Source organism: Aedes aegypti, chromosome 3 (assembly GCF_002204515.2).
Source record: "Aedes aegypti strain LVP_AGWG chromosome 3, AaegL5.0 Primary Assembly, whole genome shotgun sequence".
NCBI classification, from domain to species: Eukaryota; Metazoa; Arthropoda; class Insecta; order Diptera; family Culicidae; genus Aedes; species Aedes aegypti.
In genome coordinates this window covers 47,818,900-47,840,389 of record NC_035109.1, presented here as the reverse complement: position 1 = coordinate 47,840,389, position 21,490 = coordinate 47,818,900, and the positions used below count along the sequence as shown (strand labels likewise).

At 42.8% G+C, this 21,490-nt stretch overlaps 1 protein-coding gene across 5 annotated transcripts in view; it reads left to right on the top strand.

The window, feature by feature from the left end:
* The window catches only part of LOC23687777 (E3 ubiquitin-protein ligase TRIP12), an 83,841-nt gene that overhangs the window by 30,480 nt on the left and 31,871 nt on the right, over positions 1–21,490 (top strand). For all 5 annotated transcript variants that reach the window (XM_021854883.1, XM_021854884.1, XM_021854885.1 and 2 more), the window contains one exon: positions 11,360–16,603. In XM_021854883.1, the coding sequence (XP_021710575.1) occupies positions 11,719–16,603 (4,885 nt within the window). In that variant the 5' untranslated portion in view covers positions 11,360–11,718. The remainder of the gene's footprint in view (positions 1–11,359; positions 16,604–21,490) is intronic.

Below are 21,490 nucleotides of genomic sequence, written 5' to 3'. Positions count from 1 at the left end.
GTACCCCTGTCTACCGTTACTCTATTCCTAGATGTGCCCTGTCGCGCTTTATTACGCCTACCATTATATACTTCGTTTTTAACGCATTCTTCTCTAATCTGACGTTGACGCTTCACGCTTCAGCCAGGTGTACAGATCTACCACCGTTTCAAATGTTCTGCCGGCAATATTCACACCATCCGCGAAGCAAGCAAGTTGGCTGGATCTTGTAAAGTATGTGCCTAAAGTTTTGAACCACACTCTCCGCATGACACCTTCTAGCAGGATATTTAACAAAATTAAAGGCACATAAGTCCATCCCCTGACGAAATCCCCGGCGGGAGTTGAACGAACTTAAATGATTACCTGAAATCGTCCCGATAAAGCTGTTGATCTTTTATAGCTACGATCTATCACATTTATCGGCCGGATAAAGGAATAGGCTTCAGAATTCTTAGTCATTGGTGACAGACACCTGTGCAAAGTACAACAGATTCAAGATGCTAAACTCGGTTGAACTTGATGAAAATTGGTACATCCAAATTTCAGACACAAAGAGCAGACGGAACATGTACATGAGAGCCACAGGCTATTCGCTGCGTAGCAGTCAGCTATCTCATCTCATGGATCATGGATTAAACTTGGTTAAAATCCAATGTCTTGAAACTTAAGAATACGAAGAATCCTGAGTTCCGCAACAGATATGACGTCTGTTAGCGCACAAACTCAAATAAAAGCATGCAATCAGCTGTGGTTGGTAATTGTGGAAGATTCTATAGAAACATAGATCAAGCTTTATTGTAAACGTAAAGTCACGAAGAAGAATACGACAAGCAATACATTTTCATTGATCTACTGGAGATGACTATGAATCGTATGAATGTACCGATTCAACCCCTAACCAATAATAATTAAGTATTGAAGATTTGACTGAAAATCAAACTCACGCTGATGTTGGTACCATCTTCCTTCATCCGACCGCGACTCGATTGAATACAAAAATAATGTAATAAAGTCACAACCACCATCACTTCGGCCAGTCTATTCGACGATGTGATGCGATGTTTATGGCCTGGAATTGTATGGGTACCTTCCGACGAGCCGACCGAGTGTAAACTTTCTGAGCAGTGTGAATCTGAAGCTGTACCGAATGAACTGAACAGGGTGCTGAAGACACTAGCTGGCACTCTGGCAGGTTGTGGATGAGCGTTTACGGCACTTCTATAGGGGTAGGCGGGGCAATATGGACCACCTTTGATTTGAGCTTGAAAAAGCGATCCTGACCCCGATAACCTTAGGGCTCTATAAAGAATGTTTCAATTAGCCACCACCATAAAAAACGTGCGAAAATTTTATTCTCTATATATTAGGTATAGCATAGCATAGACTGACTGTACATGTCGATGATTGCTATTCCGTGATTGATCGGAACTGATGAAGGTTGCACTTCAATTCAAATGAATAAGAGATGGGACTTTCCGCTTAATCTCGAATAGTGCACATTTTATCAGCTCCCATATTGTTGATCAAAAACGGCGCCGGCCAAGTCCCTAAAGTTAGTTGGGATGAGAAAGGAATGTAAGTGTGTAATGATTGTTGTTTCTAGAGACCAAGAATACCTCTGCATCTCCACAATCACCACTGGTTTTATACTTCATATTTCCATAAAAGTGTTAAAATTAATTTGTAATGTTGTTCTATGCTTTTCGAGACATTTTTCTTAGATGGCCCATACTGTCCCTATTGACCCTACCTACATCTCTGCCGCCTCCGAAGTTCGTTGCTGCTGAATCGAGCAGTCACAGTCGAGTTTCCGCAGTCATTGTGTTCGGTCGCATTGGGAGAACTGTTACCCCCAAGTAGTGTGTTTCACAGTTAATCATATACCTAAATGGTTCCGTTTGTTGATTTGTAACTGAGTTAGGGAAAACTAGAATCGCGCTGTGATGTGCTGTGTGACGCCTGGATTAGCATATTTCACGCATGGCATTGGAGAGCTGTTGTGCGTGGTACATATATTACGACTCTAGCGTGGAATAGACGATGCGTATTAGTATCTAATTGGCTTCCTAGCCTCACAGGAAGATCCACGGTGAGAAAAAAAAGAACCATTTGGATACATTAACTCTTTCGATACCAACAGTGACCGGCCGCGTGTGAGCGGAGGGAGCTTTGTAATTTTTATTCCGAGCCTCTTCCACATCCGCAATAGCTATACCAAGCAGGGTCGATGGATTGAATCCGTTCCGTTTCTCGGGTTTGTGCGTTGTGTTATTGAACTGGACAATAACCTTTATTTACATTTTGTGAACACTCGTTCTTGTCTCGCGCACATCTGATGGAATGAAAACGAAACGAAAAATAAAAATATGTTGAATGGGGGAGAAGAGACCTCTTCTGCGAACGAGAGTAGGTAAATCGTGTAACTTCAACCACACCGATGTTTGTTTGCCCTCGCACAGTCTCAAGGGAAATATCGAGTATATACACGAAGGATACAGTGTGTGTTTGTAGGACTTAATCGTCAGGAGTCGAGCAAAGGATTTGTCGGGATATTTGGTACAGGGTTGGAGGTGTGGCTGATCCCCTGGTCCAAGCCAAACAAACATCGACCCGAAGGAAGGAAGCAACAACAAGATCGACCTCCAGTGAGGGTCTCTTCTTGTTCTTAGGTTTGGTTGTGGTGTCACTGAGCCTTCCCTGCGCTCTGTTATGTATCACGCTTTTGAGACTTTGATTTCCGTTGCCCCAGACACGAACACTCACACCGGGAAGAAATCAAAACCGAAACAGAACCTGTTGTGTCGTCGTCGTTGATCGGGTTTTAGCAGCGCTGGGTTGCAGCAAAAGGAACTGAGAAATAACAGTTTCTAGGCGTTACGATGCGAAGATCGATCGAAGGTTTTGTTCCATTATGTACGACGTCAGACAGGCGAATCATTTCGGTCTAATTACCTTGTAACGATTTTTGACGTATTTGATAATTAGAAGTTAATCATGCTTTTTTTGCGAATAACAAAGAAAGTACGTCATAACGGAGAGCAAGCTTTGTGGTTGAGTCTCATTCTCGAAGTAATGTTCTTCGAGAACTTTTCAAGAGAATGAATAATAATTTCAATTTCGTTATGTTTGTCCTAGTTTAGTGCAAACACGCTTACCCCTCTCCCTCTCAACATCCTCCCTAGCTCGATGCTCCCTTCCACATCGAGAATAAGTGAATTTTGTAGCTATTGTTCCTGATACAGTTCAAATCTAGAACAGTAGTTATCTGCATTGAGACCTTAAGATAGAGACGAATGGCCCTTCTGGGTGAAGTCTCTTTAAGCAAAACAAAAGGAGACTCCAAGACGTTATTCGTACGATTATTTTGAGCGATTTCACCTGGTGCTTAACTTTTGAATCGGTGCTTCGAAAAATTTCAATTATTGTGATAATGATAATGAGCATATTTCTAGTTCTCTGTCAAAATCAAATGCTCATATTCTCTATGAAATATACAACATGCCAAAGTTGTGCATTTTGTATAAAAATTGGCCTTCACTACTATTATTTTGAGCACATTACTGTACTTACTGATCTTTATCCGCTCACAAGGTCTGATGTTTTAAATATAAAGAATCATTTGAACACATAAAAATAATGTCAGACGGCTATATTTCTCACGAAATTTATTATCTCGCCCAAAAAGCTATTCTTATTACCGATTAAATAGAAGTATTTCATCTATATCCATAATAGGGTTGTTCACAAATTAAATGTGTCCCATTGTGAGGGTACATAATTTGATTTCGATGTCATCGTTATTGCTTCCGTCGATGCCTATTATGAACCTTTTATGTGTTTTCATTTGCAAAAACTGTTGTAATAACTTTGTTATGACGTTCAAGTCAAATATTGTTTTTGGTTCTGCTACATGCGAATCCCCCGATGAGGCAACTGCCCATGCTAAGTATTTTATCATGAGTAATAGTCAACTAAACAATATGAATGTATCGTACAATGCTTGTACGGAATTCACCTAGCGAACTATCGAATGAAATGGCTAAAGATATTGTTTAACATTGTGAAATCCTCGAATGAGTGTTACTAGATTTCTTGTAAGACTCTCGTTGGACCCTCTGTGAGAACACTTCAAGAATCTCTCAAGGCAACTACCAATGATATAGCAAATAATTATTCAAGGATCTAACAAGATTTCCGCAAAAGGGATGATACACAAATTATGTCACGCTAAATTCCGACTTTTTTGACCCCCCCCCCCTATGTCACATTTTTTGTATGAGTCCTTCGAAAATTTTCTAAGGGTTGTCACGCTTGGCTTGAACACCCCCCCCCCTTGGAGCGTGACGTAATTTGTGCACGAACCCAAAGATGTACTGTGAATCTTAACAAGACAGGTTGTCTACTATCTGGAAACCCTGTAATTATCATTTATTTTATTTAACCTGGAATAAACTTGGATTTCTTATGGAATTTCGATCACAATCAGGGAAATTATTTTGAGGCAGTCATTCATGGTAGAATATGTTCATGAAAAATACAGTGAGAGGCAAAATAAAGTGCCCACCTTACCAGTTTTCGAATTTCTCTCATTGATTTGGTTCAAATTAAAGTTAACACACCTAAATCTTTTGTGATATTTTATTTTTGATGTTCTTTTAAAGTTGCACTTACGAAATTTTGATTAAAAAAAGAATTTTACTTAAAGAAAAAGAAAATCAATTTGTATTGAAAAAAAAGTAGTGACAAAAATAAGTGCCCACTTCCTTCTTGGCCCCAGAAAAGATGATTTAAGAAAAATAAAAAGCAATTTAATAGTTAATGTGTCCTCCTTTGGCCTTAAGGACTTGCTGGAGGCTCTTCGGCATGCTTTTCACCAGGTTTTGTAGGTGTTGTGGTTCTAGTTCTTCCCAGGCGCGCTCCAAGGCTTCAAAATAATTATTTTTGTTGGTAACACCAGTTTTTTCAACCCTAGCATCGAGAATCGCCCACAAATTCTCGATGGGGTTGAGGTCTGGGCTTTGTGGAGGCCATTCCAGCGGTTTAATCCGACAAGACCGGAAGAAAGACTTGGTCTTCTTTCCAGTATGCTTCGGGTCGTTGTTCTAGAGAAATATGAATTTCTCTTCAAGGCCCGTCTGGATCAGCGAAACCTCCAGATTTTCCAGCAAGATGTTAATGTAGGAATCTGCCGTCATTATTCCGTCGATTTTCACGACGCTTCCTACTCCACTCCATGAAAAACACCCCCAGACCATCACATTTCATCACATCACACTTCCATGCGTCACCGTTCCTTGGATGTGGCGCTCCTGAAGCTCGAGCTGTCTAACCGAGAGCGGCGGGCTCGTGTGTGATGCAGAGCACCACATCCAAGGAACGGTGAAGCATGGAGGAGGAAATGTGATGGTCTGGGGGTGTTTTTCATGGAGTGGAGTAGAAAACCTCGTGAAAATCGACGGAATAATGATGGCAGATTCCTACATTAACATCTTGCTGGAAAATCTGGAGGTTTCGCTGATCCAGACGGGCCTTGAAGAGAAATTCATATTTCTCTAGAACAACGACCCGAAGCATACTGGAAAGAAGACCAAGTCTTTTTTCCGGTCTTGTCGGATTAAACCGCTGGAATGGCCTCCACAAAGCCCAGACCTCAACCCCATCGAGAATTTGTGGGCGATTCTCGATGCCAGGGTTGAAAAAACTGGTGTTACCAACAAAAATAATTATTTTGAAGCCTTGGAGCGCGCCTGGGAAGAACTAGATCCACAACACCTACAAAACCTGGTGAAAAGCATGCCGAAGAGCCTCCAGCAAGTCCTTAAGGCCAAAGGAGGACACATTAACTATTAAATTGCTTTTTATTTTTCTTAAATCATCTTTTCTGGGGCCAAGAAGGAAGTGGGCACTTATTTTTGTCACTACTTTTTTTTCAATACAAATTGATTTTCTTTTTCTTTAAGTAAAATTCTTTTTTTTATCAAAATTTCGTAAGTGCAACTTTAAAAGAACATCAAAAATAAAATATCACAAAAGATTTAGGTGTGTTAACTTTAATTTGAACCAAATCAATGAGAGAAATTCGAAAACTGGTAAGGTGGGCACTTTATTTTGCCTCTCACTGTAATGTTTGCGTCATAACCCACAGCAACCATTATTTGCAAGAAAATTCTCTACAATCGAAAAAAATATCGACTTACAAAAACAATATCTCTATATTTAACCCGTATAGGCCTGTGCGTTTGTGCCCCTGGAGGTAGGCAAAATTCAAGTCACAGATAATTTCCGGAATCGGCTATAATGTGGCCAATACATGACGGAATTTTAAGAAAATTGCATCAGTGTAAACCTTTCGAGAAACGATTGAATTGGATAACTATGAGTTTTGCATTTGATTAATCCTACAAATGACTATTTTTGGGTTCCGGGACGCCTCAAACTTACGATAAAGTGGACAATTTGTATCTGAATATCTGTGCCAAGCTTATGGGAACGCATTTTAGTGCACAATTATGTTTGATTTCTACTTTTCGAGAATTGAAACGGTTCAGTATACAATAAATCTATAACCGGTTTTTAGGGCATTACGTCCGAATTGCCACATCCGGTATATTTTAAGCGATGCAAAACTATTCATTTATAATGTTGAACATCAGATCTTAATGATTTATGCAAATTAAAATGATTGTCATTGCAAATAAATAAAGGTAACTTGGCATGTCCCAAAAAAATAGCCGTTTTTTACCCGACTTGACCCAGTGGCCCACCGGAATAACTCCGGCCACAGGAATATTTCCGAGTTCCTTTGGCTACTTCTAGAAACTAGAAATGTGGGCCTGTGAACTGACAAAAAATCATTTGAATCCGTTAAGAATTCGCTGAGCGGTGAGAGTTTCAATATATTTGCTTTCACTCAGGCCTATACGGGTTAATCAGTAAAAGATTAACATATCTAGGGCCGGTAGCAGGTTTCTTTTTAGAAAATTGGTCTTTATTTTTATGGAAGTCTCTAACAATATGTTTTTTTATGAAAGGTCTCTAAAGTCTCTATTTTAACCAATATGATATCTAAAGTCTCGTTTTTCCTTATCATGCTTGCAGATAATTATTATGCTAAATTTCTTCTCATATATCTCAAAAATAGCTTCAGGAATTATCCTAGTGGTTTCTCCACGGATTTCATTAAAAAAAAATCATGAACTGATACAGGGTGCTTAAAAGAAGTTCTACAGAATTTGCTTCAGGAAATCCTCGAGCACTTCAATGTTACTACCTCTAGTAATTTTCTCATAGTTTATTTTGAATCATTTTCCAAAGACTATCATAGGACTTCCTCCATACATTTTTCACTAACTTTTCAAACAAATTCTTTAACAACTACCGAAAAGCTAAACATGACATATAATTTGCAATTGGATTAGATGGACAAATTGATGTGAAGATTTTTGAAAAAGTTACACGTCTTCTCATTCTTTAGTCGTTATTCAGGGTGTCCATTCACCCGGGAAAAGCGGAAAAACCCCGGGAATTCCAAACATTTTTCAATGAATTACTCAATTCCCAATATTCAAATGTTCATTCATGATTCCACACCAGTTAACACTACAGTTTTTTTTAAAGAAATCCTCCGATCATTCCTACACATTGTTTAGGGATTTCGTCCTATGTTTTTCCAGGAGTTCCTTCACAAAATCCTACCGGATGTTATCCAGAGATTCAATTGTTATTTTTTTTTTCTCTTGTCAATTATCTTAGCAATAATCTAGAAAATCTTGTAAAATTTCCTCATTAAAGTTCTTGTAGAAATTCTTATTCATCAAGGGTGACTTAGAACTTACACAAGTTTTAACAGAAGATATCCTAAGATTTGCTTTAGGAATACGCCTTTTTCAACTATTTCTCAGCTTCTGGGAAAATTCCATATTCACATTTTTCTTGGAGAAATACATACAAAACTGGGAAGAATGCTTGCTTAAAAAAACCTCCTAAAAGATTTGAATTATTGGATGATGGATAACGCCCTAACGGCCATTGGTAACCACGTGTGTGTGACTCGTTGTTTCTGAACAAACTTATTAATAAATTAACACGTTACTGACCAACGCGAAGAGAAGATCATCTTTTATCTCCCAGTGGTCATGGTTGCAATTTTTATTCAATCATTTGCTCAGAAACTGCGAGCAACACACTTGGGTACCATTGGCTTTCAGGACGTTGGCATATTTATGCCAGAGTTGGACTATTATCAAATTTACTCCTTTCTTCTATTTATGTTCGAAAAGTGTTCTAGTTTTATTCCTCAATTCATATATGAAAGTTAATGGTTTCAAAATAGCCTTAAAAAGGAGACAGTTAAAAAGTGATTAGGTCACGACGGGTTCGTTGAGAAATATATTATCGTTAACAATTAAGCTCAAGTACCTAATTTGCCTAAACTTTTAGACATAAATTAAGTGTCTAGTCGGCTCTGCGATTACACACCTATGAAAACATCAAACATAGCTCTTTTCGATTTCGACATAGCCTTCCATTTCAGACACAGAAGAACATCGCAACCATATTAAACCTGTTTCCAATCTGGTCTTTACTCTTTGGGCATTGGCTTTACGTTCTGATTTTTCCTTATGTACCTTAGCATAGGTTTGCTCGACCCGTACATAAATATGCTGCCCACTTTTATTTTTCCTTATCCTCCTCCGTTGGTCTTAGGTACTTTGCGTTTCTTCCGTCCCTGTGTGGTGATTAATGCTGTCTGCCCCAAGTCCAGTGCGCCGTCACTGTTATCACATCAAAATAGCACCCCAAAAGCGCCAGCCAGGCAAGCAAGTCACCACGGCCACGGGCTTCGCCTCGCTTCGATTCGGGTTGGGTAGCCTACTTTGTGCTGAGTATTATCATCAGCAAACAAACAGACACTCAGCAAGTCAACATTAAGTCGACCTCGACATCTCAGATACCCAGTTGTCTTCTTAGCCTGCTTGGATGGCGAGTGTGAGCCATCGATCTAATCCGTCTGCTTGCCTGCCCACTGTGATGAGTAGCAACATCTGGGTACCTCGTCCCGCACCCACGTAATCCACTAGGACGACGCGACGTGCTTCCTCCTCCTAATTTGCCAAGTCTCGGGCCTCTTGTTGGTATTTTCTAACCCACTAAACGAGCTGACTTAATAATAACAACACAAACATTGCCGCAAGTCGTCACTTGCGACTCTCGGTCGGTTTCGTTCCATTGTGGTGTATGTACAATCAGCCCTCAGTTATGGGTCACCTATGGTTCATTTTTCAGAATGGAAATTGATTTAAAGTAGTGACGCTACACAAAAAAAAAGTTACCTCCTTGGCCCTGCAGAATATAGTTGTTTTTGGGAATACACCTCGAAAAAATGTCGATTTTATAGAAATTTGAAACGTTGCCTATCATTCATAACTGTGGCATTGTTTTCAATGTCCCACAGTTATAAATTAACGCGTGTATGAATATTATAATTGATTGCGATGCTGTATAGATTTATGGTTCACGTAGGTACAATGTTATCCGCGTAAATGCAACTCTATTTGACGGGATAGATATTCTCCGTTGAATCCAACTCTGATCCATATCTGCGTGCTACCCATAACTGTAGGGCGACTCTGCTAGGTATCGGCTGGTTTGCTTCCTCCGCCATCCCAATCCCCGACGAAGACGGTGCGTGCGCTGCCGTCTGCTACTGTTGTTGAGTTGGGACGGATGATGACGACTTGAAATTAGAGCCCCGTTCCGTTCGTCGTGTTTCGGTCGATCAGCTGTTTGCTGCCAGTGGTGTGCGTTTCGTCCGCTACGAATGAGTGTGTGTTTGGGTGTGATACGCCCACCACTATTCAACGTTCCAAGTGTGTAATACAAGCAGCTGTGGCTACGTCCATACAAACGAAGTCTTCTATGTAATGTGGAGTGAGTGTGGTTGCGTTGTTGAACGACGAGTTTTTCTTGTATGGGCAATGCACACAGCGCAGAGCATCAATGGGAAAAGGAAAACAAGGAAATTCGTCTCTTGATGGTATACCTACAGTTGCTATGGTGCTTGCTAGGTTTTCCTTTGGCGGAAATGGACTTAATCGGGCGACGTGTACGAAGAGGGCAAACGGCAGTATTTGCAAGGTTCTCGTTCGTTTGCGTTTGTGTGGGGTCTGCTCGAGCCCTACAGCATCGTAAGTAGGTCAGTTTCGCTTTGGTGGTCTAGCTAGATAGATGTGGCATAGATATTATAGGCTTGCTGGTTTCAAATGAGTGTTTGACATGGAAGTAAGTGGTTTGTTCTATACTTTCTATGGTTTTGATAACTGGCATTTATGTTCATGCTTTTATTAGTCGGATTCATACACATGTTCAAAGTTCATCGAAAAACGTGAAAAAATTCTGCACATTTGCCTTGGAAACCCATTAAAGTCGGGATAACTGATTACAAAAATTCTTGAATTTTCAAATTCTGAATCAATAATTTTACCTTGTGAAATGTAAGATGGATGTAACGGGTGAATTCAAAGAGTTTTAGGAGAAAAAATCACTCGCAAGTTGATGCTTTGGCTAGCTATCTGCGGTTATGGAAGAAAAACATGACTGTTTTTCATCAGTTTTTATTCAATGCACAAAGAAAAGAGTCTTCAGAATAGAATTTTAACAGTGGCGATTCCTTAACGTTAAATCCAAATAGCAAAGGTTACACACTAACATTCCTTCCCCCAATCCCACCTGACTGCAAGGACGTGGCCGGCGCCGTTATTGACTATGTATAAATAGAGGCACTGAATTATGCACACTGAAGAAGATTATGGCCAATCCCAGCCGAACTTCTAGTTGATTCTTTGTGCATTTTCACTGACTTCGGTCAATCACGGAATAGCAACCATTGATATGTGTAGTCAGTCTAAACTAAGCTAAGCTAAGCTAAGTAACGATTCCTTAACGTTAAATCTATTTGTTCTACGGATAGAAAATCATAAATTTAAAATACAAATGCGTATCTACTGTTCAATAGATGATTTTAATCATTTGTAGCAAATTTGAATCCTTCCATCTAACAAGGAGTTTTTGTGACAACCATGAAGATGCAGAGGTATACTCGATCTTTAGGAACAATGAATTTCACACTAGCGTTCCTTCCGTTCCCCGATGACTGTAAGGACGTAAGCTACTCCCAAGCTCAGTCTGTTGAAACCTTGTGCAATTTTGATTGTTCTAATAAATCACGGAGTAGCAATATGAGTTTATCTGTAAATATAAAGGAAAAAAGTTTTATTGCAAGAATAGATGTTGTAACTGGGTTCAACTGAAAAAAGATCGCCCACATTCCTATGAGCATCATATTAATGTATCATTCCTCTTCTCTGTTTGCTTTCAGATTCGAGAATCTAATAATAGCGTCGAGTGTGAAGAAGAATCATCGTGTTAGCAGCGAAACGTCACCAGCGCGTCATTTAACCTGCGATCGCGTCGCAGATGAAACCAGTAGCGTATGAAATCTGTGAAACCACAACGTATCATCTATTACCCGATCAGAGTAGTGCGGAGGACAGTGTGAGTGAATCTGAATAGTGTGTGACACTCCAATCGATAGATATATCTATCCTAGTGACTCGGAAGAAAAGACAGTGTTTAAATAGTGTTGTGTCCTGAAGCAGCAGCCGCCCATCAGCGTCGCCAAAACTCGACCACGGGTATGCTATTTAATGGACACAAGGAGACGTCGAAGTGTCGTCTATGGCCGAATCCGTTGGTAAGCAAGTGCTCTCTGCAGTGACGGAGGGGCATCATCAGCAGCAGCAACAACAACATCATCGGTATCTACACCACCATCAAGCAGCAACAACAGCAGCCTCCAGTAGCAGCAGCAGCAAAAGCAGTCGAAGATCGAACAGCAGAACCTCCCAAAAGGCAGGAGCTTCTCAACGCTCGGAAACGTCGACCGCAGATCACCACAGCAGTAGTAGACAAAGCAGCAGCAGTAGAAAGCGCAAACACGGCGAGCCAGACCGCAAAACCAGAGAAAGTGGCAAGCAGCATAATTCGACGCCCTCGCCAGTAGCTTTCCGAACTCGTTCACGTACAGTTTCCAAGGAAATCCCACTTCCGATTGTCCCCACCACCAGCAGCAGCAAGACCCAACCGTCTTCGTCACCTTCGGAGGACGTCCACAAGCGCCACGGCGCCCTACGAAAGAACGCTGCCACTTTACATGATAGTACAAAGTCCGCTAGCAATAGTAATAGTGCCGCAACCGCCGTTTCAACGTCGTTAACAGTATCGCCAAGTGCATCGACGCTTTCCTGCTCATCGTCGCTATCTTCGCTATCGTCCCTTCCGTCCGAGGGAGGACCCATTAAGCGCACCAAACAGCCCCATTCAGATCCGCACGACTACTACCTAGGTCCCAGTTCCAGTAGTAGCACCAGCAGCAGCAGCCGTGGAGGTAGTAGCCTCAGTTCTATTGCTTCTTCATCCCGGTCCATTGAGAAGACGAAACGGAAAAAGAGCAGTGATTCAAAGCTATCGAAAAAGATTTTCGATCGAGTATTTCTGGGTGAGTTCGCAGAAGAGCCACAACACCAGCAACACAAGCGTAACCGATCAGGTCCCAAGACAGACCAGTTAAGAGCAGTACAAGCACAAGCTAGTACGGTGGAAGAGGGACGGAATCTGCGTTCCCATCACCATCACACGGAATCGACAGCGGTTGCTTCTTCGTCGAGCGGCGGCGTAGTTCCGAAAAAACGACAGAAAGTGGGGGACCAACATCCGGACGGTACGGGCAGTAGCCATAAAGCCCCGAACCTGGGGGCACGTCTAGCTCGTAGCAGCGGAGGTAGGGAGCCCCAACATCACCATCATCACCAACAGCAGCAGCAGCAACATCATCAGTATCATTTCGGTAGTGGTCACATTGGTAGTGCAAGTAGTAGTAGTAGCAGTAGTCACAACAGCACCACCCAGGGGCACCTACCTAGCGGCCTGCTAAGACGTAGTTCTCGTGGCAAAGGTTCTCATCAATCCGCAACAACGGGTTCTTGTGTTAGTTCCAATACCGCCAATCCCAGTCAAGTCCAGCTGCAGCCACAATCATCATCACGCTCCGGAAGCCATCGTGGTGGTGGTTCCGGTAGTGCTTCGGCCAATCTCCATTCGGCTGGGAGTTCATCCGGTGCTACTGCCAAAGGTTCATCCTCCAAAGGTGCCTCATCGTATTCGTCATCGGTGCTGACGGCCAACAACAACAATTCCACATCCCTCGGATCCCTAGCGGCAGGTTACGATCCAACGGCAGCAGCTCCTGGACCATCTAACTCAGCAATGGCCAATGATGGCTCCCGTAACAATAACAACGATCATTCGCATCATCATCAACCAAGTGGTTCCAGCTCATCGCACCCATTCATCAAACTGCACAAAACGACTAGCCTTGGGTCGGCTTCGGTCGCTACATCCGCTCCCATCGATGTGAACATGATGAACGTGGCCGGAGCTTCCGGTGGCGGTGCTTCGAATTCCGCCAGCTTAGGTGCTGCCGCTGCTGCTCCGCATCCCGATTCGGAAAGTGACGACAGCGAAGTTGGCAGGCTTCAAGCTCTCCTGGAAGCACGTGGTCTCCCTCCGCACTTGTTCGGTGCCCTGGGACCCCGAATGCACCACCTTCTACATCGCACCATGGGAGCCAACAGCAGTTCCAAAGCGCAACAGCTCCTCCAAGGGCTTCAGTGTCAAGACGAAAGTCAACAGCTACAAGCAGCAATCGAAATGTGCCAAATGTTGGTCATGGGCAACGAGGACACCCTGGCAGGATTCCCCATCAAACAGGTTGTCCCCGCTCTGATCACACTTCTCCGCATGGAGCACAACTTTGACATCATGAATAACGCTTGCCGTGCTCTTGCGTACATGCTGGAAGCACTTCCGCGATCGTCTGGCACCGTCGTTGATGCCATTCCAGCCTTTCTCGAAAAACTCCAAGTCATTCAGTGCATGGACGTGGCCGAGCAGAGTCTTACGGCACTGGAAATCCTCTCCCGTCGACACAACAAAAGTATTCTCCAGGCCAACGGCGTGTCAGCTTGTCTCACCTATCTGGACTTCTTCTCGATCAATGCACAACGCGCAGCACTCGCCATCACGGCCAACTGCTGTCTGAATCTGCATGCGGAAGAATTCCACTTTGTCAAAGAATCGCTTCCGCTGTTGGCACGACTTCTCGCCCAGCAAGACAAAAAGAGTGTCGAAAGCATATGCACAGCTTTCTATCGTTTGGTAGATAGCTTCCAACACGATCCCACCATCCTGCAGGAAATCGCAAGCATGGAACTGCTGAAGAATTGCCAGCAACTGTTGGTAGTAACCCCATCGGTGCTCAACTCCGGCACGTTCACCAATGTTGTCCGCATGCTAAGCGTCATGTGCGCCAATTGTCCGGACCTGGCCATCACTCTTCTAAAGAACGACATCGCTTCGACGCTTCTCTATTTGCTGACCGGATCAGCAGAACCTGTAACGGCGGATGTAGAACTGGTGCCAAGATCACCATCAGAACTTTACGAAATAACTTGTCTTATTGGAGAGTTGATGCCTCGTCTGCCGACGGATGGAATCTTCGCCGTGGACTCCCTGCTGGAGCGAACCCAAGCCAACGTTCAGGATGCTGTCCAGTGGCAATGGAAGGACGACCGTGGCGTTTGGAGGCCATACTCGTCGATCGATTCCCGCATGATCGAAGCCGCCCACCTGAATTCCGACGACGAAATCAGTTTGAGCACGTTGGGCCGTACATATACGATCGATTTCCATTCGATGCAACAGATCAATGAGGACACCGGGACCACACGTGCTGTACAAAGGAAAATCAACCATGCGCTGCTGGCTCAGCAACAAGGGACAGTGGTAATCAATACTGGGGGAATACCCGGAGGTGTAACCATTTCAAGTGAAACCGGGGAAGTAACTCCTAACTGCTCGGTAGGAACTGGAAGCGTCAATCTGGCCACCAGACCACCAAATGCCACTCGAGATGCACGGATAGCTTGCCTCAAGGAAGAGCGAGGTTTAGCAGCCGAGTTCATCAAGAATCTGTTCTCTGTTCTCTATGAAGTGTACAGCTCATCGGCTGGTCCCTCCGTGCGTTACAAGTGCCTAAGGGCGTTGCTAAGAATGGTATACTTTGCCAACGGTGATCTGCTTCGTGAGGTACTGAAGAATCAACTTGTATCATCGCACATTGCCGGAATGATGGCTTCAAACGATCTCCGAATCGTAGTCGGTGCTCTGCAGATGGCGGAAATTCTGATGCAAAAGCTTCCGGAAGTCTTCGGAATGCACTTTCGTCGGGAAGGCGTCGTGCATCAGATCACACAACTGACGGATCCAACAATTCCGATCTGTGCTGCTCCGTCTCCTAAATCCGGTGCTCAAAGTGCCCCGTCATCTGCTACTATTCACCCGAACAATACATTCGACTTTGATAGTGCCATTGCCTCAAGTTCAAAGAGCGGCACCCAGGCGATAGCAATCGTTGGCGGTGCCGGTCCCCACGTCAAAAACCTCAACTCCGCCATGATGATGGCCAGTAAGATTAGCATGTCGATGCCATCAACCAGCTCGAATTTGCTTCATTCGCCGACTTCGGCCGCCAATCTACCCGGAACATCGAGCAGCTTTACGGCAATCAATCTGAACACCTCCGCCAAAGCCCTTCACCATAACCACCACCATCATCAGCAAATGTCCACCAGTACTCTTCATCTGGAATCGTTGGCCACCAACATGCAACCGAATATCCCCGGGGCAATCGCCACCCCTAACAATGGCAACATTCTGCTGAATGCAATCTACAGCTCTGCAATTCCAATCAACCAACAGGCGTCTCATCACCATCAATCGGAATCCGCTGGTTCTACCCACCATTTCCCGGATACCTTTGCATACAACGCTGAACAGGGCATTCTGACATCTCCACTATCCGTCACCTCCGGTAGTGGAGCCACTTTAGTAGCCACAACTGTTGCAGCATCCCATCACGACACCCGATCTCATAGCCCAGGGCAGTTGAAAGTGTCCGACATACTGAAGCGTAAAGTTCCACCAAAGCGAAAATCCCAGAGCAGCTCCAAGTCCAAATCCCGGCATGATGATGCCGGTGCTTCCGGTAGCGGAGGATCGCACTCCGTTGCCAGTGGATCCAATATGGCGGGTTCGTCCGGTTCATCAACCACTTCGTCGGTCATGCAGGAGCTCATCAACAAGGCCACAACGTTGGGATCGTCCTCCGGGCGAAACACACCGTCGTCCAGCTCTCGGTCTCGGTTCTCCGGTGCTTCATCGAAGACGACGTCTTTCCTGGCATCGTTGAATCCTGCCCGGTGGGGACGACAGTCATCGTCCTCTTCGTCGCACCATTCGAGCACTTCGTTCGCCAAGGATGGTTCGAATGCGCTCGCCAAGAGCCAGTCGAATTCCAACCTGATTGCGGCCGGCAACCGGGAAAAAGCACGCCAATGGATTCGGGAGCAAGCGATCACTTTCGTGAATCGTTATTCGACAGATAACGCTGGGGCGACGAGTGGTTCGTTGCATCCGGCGTGTTCGATTCTGTCCCGCCTGACGGGTAAGTGGAAGCGTATTTCTAGCGTAACGTTTGAAAAGGGTCTGCAAAATGCAATCAAATTAAACTTTTATTTGCAATCAATCAGAAAAAAACGCTCACATATTAACGGGGCTATCCAAAATGGCATTAGGTCAGTTGTCATAAAGCCATTTTGCATAATCAATCGAATATCCATGGCCCATTTGTCATAATGACCAATAATAAATTGGTGCAACTTGAACAGTCTATTTAAAGGAAGAAGGTGGAAGAAGTATGAGTAATTGGTGAAACCCTAGATAGGTCAAATGTCCGTACATCTCATTCATCAGTTATTGATAGGACATATTTATCTTAATTTACGAGGATAAAATAAAAATCAATACAGATCCTAAACAACTGTTATGCAAATGAAGAATTGATTCTCTTATAATAGCACTAATGAATTTAAAAACTTTTGGTAATATTTACAAGTTCTAAGCCTCTTTTTGAGGAAAACAATCTCTAAAATCACTTTTTTCAATTTCACTTTTTCGATGAAATTGTCTTCTGATATTTGTTAGGAAACACAACCTCCAAGGCTTTTACACAAATTTCAAGGTTATCAAGGAAATTTGGTTCTTCCAGAAGATTCTACAAGATACAGTACCTATAGGGGGAAATCCTCTATGCCCGGACACTTTTTGTTTTTTGGTAATATTTCAATATCTACATTAGTTTTACCGTTATTTTTGTACAGTATAAAAAAAAATCACATTATTTTAAGTAAAAACTAACATAGGAACAAAAATAAACCTTTACAATTCATATTTATGATGGATTACATTATGTACCTAAAATGGTGTGCACTTAAATGTGTCCTCTATGCTCGAACACTATGATTTTCACCATCAAAGTTTACAACAAACCCACAGAAAGGCCAAGGGGTGCTTCGTAAGTCAGCACATGTCTTGTGGGTGCAATCTTTGCATGATGTACAGCGTATGGAGCATATTAGCGAGATCATAGGTTATTTCCATAAATTTCTTCTTGATCAGCGCCATATGTCGCCGTCTATGTTGTATAAGCGGTTGTTCGTATTCAGATGAAAATGTCTTCAAGAATTCAACGCGTTCAAAGTTCTTCACAAAGGTTGAAGTGTGCTCTTAGGTACAGTCAACTCTTCCTTACTCGACCTCCGTATCTGAATATCTAGTTAGAGAACCATAGTAAAATTTGGTGTTCATGGCTACATCGATGGTCCTTTGAATCGCATATTTGCACTGTTTTAGTATACTGTAACACGATATCTCCCTAACTCGATGGTCCCTTCATTGTGATTGAGCTTGAGCTTGCTTGAGCTTGATTGGCCGCCCGTGGATGCTACTCCAGTATCGCCAGATCTGCTGCACTTACACAAGGAACCAACCGAATGACTGCTTGGAACTAACAGGCATCCTCAGTGTATAAGTGCTGGTGATCTTCTATTTTTAGGCGACAATGGTGCCTGCCACGTCAGAATGCAGACCAATGTGGGGAAGGGGGAGGAAATGATGTTGCACTTATACTGGCCCACTGTAGACCGTGGAGTCCGACTGCATCTACGCCAGTTCATGCGGAAGTGTATGGATTGGGGGAAAGGCATGGCAGAGAGGTATGCTTTTGTGGTTAGCAGACTGCCTGTGTATCAGGCGTAAGGCATGTGACGCGTGGAAGAATGGAAACGTCAGGGAAACGGTTTCTCGTCCGTCTCTGATTTCTATAGCATTTTGTCCAGAAATTACCCCTGAAATCTTTTCAAAAGATTTCTGGAGTTGTTTCTCTAGTAAATTTTTGATCAATTAATTAAAAGTTTATTTAAGGTTTCCAGACCTTCAGAAGTTAATTCATTAATTCTTCTAGGAATCATCACTCAGAGATCCATCGTACAATATTTTCAAAAAATTCAGCTATATTTTGAAGTAAATTCCCTATAATTTCTTTGACAGTTCATTTCAGGCTTCCTCGAGGAAATGTTTCAGCAATTATTCCAGTAATTTCTTTATCCTTTCATGAATTTATCCTGCATGATCTTTTCCAGGATATTGTTGGAGGTTTTCCCAAAAAATATTTTTAAAATTAATAGATAGGGTGCTGGTACCATTAGTGGACTAACTAAGCTATAACAAATCATAACATAATAACGAAAAGTCTTAACAGAGATCTTTTGGCATCATCAGAAAGATGGGGGGGTGTTCTCTACGAATGTGTGACAGTGCGTGTATAAGGTATTGGGGTATAGCGTGACAGAGGGGGTAGGGGGGTCTAGAGATCCCGAAAATCGATGGACGTCATATTTGGATCATCTCTTAGTGCATTTTGTGATTGATTTATGGAACACTTCATAATTAAATGTTTTTTAGGAAATTTTGAGAAAGGTGGTAGAACGTACATTGGTTGAAGTTATGGAGAAATCCTAGGAAGAATTCTTGAAAAAAAATCACCCATAAATTTCTCGGTAAATTTCGGGCAAAAATCCTGGATGAATCTTTACAATAATTTAGTCTTAGGGAATTTAATAAAAAGAAACCCCGTTTAATGTACAACCAGAAAAAAATCATAGGAAAATGGGAGATATACTGAGTGAGTGTATTATAAAGTTCTTAATGAAAATATGGGAAGAAATATTATGAAAATTTTTGGAAGAATCATTGGATGAATTCCAGGATGACTTCTATTGGAAACTCCTGGAAAAATATTTGAAAAAAAAAATCTTCAGGAGCTTTTGAACAAATCCATTGCAAGTGGGGCTTAACTGCTCAACGCAGTGTAAAAGTCCAATCTGATATAAGAATTATCTCTTTTTATTGAAAAGCAATGTGATTTATTATTTATTTTTTTCCTTGTTATTGAGGTTTTCAGCCCTAGGCTGATTCATTTCGAATTTATTCTGTTACCCAATATGTAGAAGGATGTTATGCCATATGCAGGGATTGATTTTGGAAAAGTTAAAGTATCTCCACTTATCACTCTATGTAACAATTAGGACGGAGTTGGTGGTCTTATGGTCAGGCCTGTCCCTTTTCTCGTACTTTGTAGTTGTATCTTTCAATTGCTTCTATCTTCCACTCTTAATCTATCACAGTTCATAGAATTTGGCTAGAATCAGAGACGGACAAAAAAACCGTTTCCCTACACTCAGGCACATGGACTATCGAAATATATAGGAACCCCTGAGAAGGTAACTCAGGGAATGCGGGGATGACGCACCAACGACGATCCGCTAAAACCAGCCTATGCACTGTACCTGCATCGACATTACCCATGGCCTCAGACCCTTTTCTCCCCAGAACCACCTTACGGTATTTCTTCGGGGAGGGGCCTGTGCAATTTCTCCCCCTTCCCATCATTGGTCTGCATTCTGACGTAGCAGGCGCCATTGTTGCATAAAAAAAAGATCAGCACTTAGTCCCCCCCCACTGTTAGTCCCATCGCAGATGTGTTAGCCACCATCCACTGGGAGAGTATTCTTGATCACAACGACATCGAAGTAGCTGCGCAAACTTTTGCACATGTATTGTCATACATCATTGATAGGCACGTTCCGAAAAGAGCACACCACAATGCCTCCCGACCTCCTTGGCAAACCAGTGAACTACGGAAGTTGAAGTCGGTCAATCGAGCGGCTCTAAGGAAGTTCACTAAGTACCGAACACCTTCATCGCGCTGTTACTATCTAAGGTCGAACTACGAATATCAGCGAGTCAGTCGTCACTGTTTCCAGCAGTATCAGCGAAGCATTGAGCAGAAACTTAAACGCCATCCTAAGTCTTTCTGGAAATACGTGAATGAGCAGCGTAAGGAGTCTGGTTTTCCATCCTCGATGGAATGGAATGGTAGAACCGCAACGTGCCTCCAGGAGATATGCCAGTTGTTTTCTTCCAAATTTGCCAGCGTATTCAGCGACGTTCAAATAAGTAATGAACAAGTAATCCTAGCAGCCAACAATGCTCCTCTAAACGGACAAACGCTGGACAATTTCCAGGGCCGCATTGCAACTCAAGTCGTCGTATAACCCTGGACCAGATGGAATTCCGTCAGTAGTCCTCAAGAAGCATATCGACAGTTTGCTTACTCCGCTGCACAGTTTATTTCGTCTATCACTTTCCACCGGAATCTTTCCGTCATGCTGGAAAGTAGCAAACATGTTTCCAGTGCATAAGAAAGGGAGAAAACGTGACGTAGATAATTATCGTGGCATCACATCTCTGAGCTCAGTTTCGAAGCTTTTCGAACTCGTTGTTATTGAACCATTGCTATCACACTGCAAACATTAGCTTGACAACGATCAACACGGCTTCACCACCGGTCGCTCGACCACTACTAATCTACTATGCTTCACATCGTACATAACTGATAGTATGCTCGATAGAGTTCAAACTGATGCAATCTCTACCGATCTGTCCGCTGCTTTCGACAAGTTGGACCACAACATCGCCATTGCAAAGCTCGACAGGTTCGGCATCTGCGGTAACTTCCTGCGCTGGTTCAGATCGTATCTAACCGATCGTCAGTTAAAAGTCGTGATAGGGGACTGCAGCTCCGACAACCCGGTGCTAGGCAGCCATGTTTTAGTGGTCAGCATCAAACTCAAGAGCAACAATGTACAATGGCCTAATCATATTAGGGAATTTTTCCTCCAATACTAAAATGTGTTTCTAGCTAATCACTTCAACCCAAATTGACTTGCTGTACTGCAATCCAATAGTTTGCAACCGTTTGTTTGTTCGAATAACTGTTGTTATGTGGGAAAAGAAATTTTTCGGAGAAAAAGATTTCGCCATCATCGATTATTATTCCTCAAACGGTTATTTGTTTACAAACATTGAGCTGTCAGTGGGAACCATTTCCCATTAGGAACCAGAGATGTTTGCTCGTTATTTTTCAATGGGG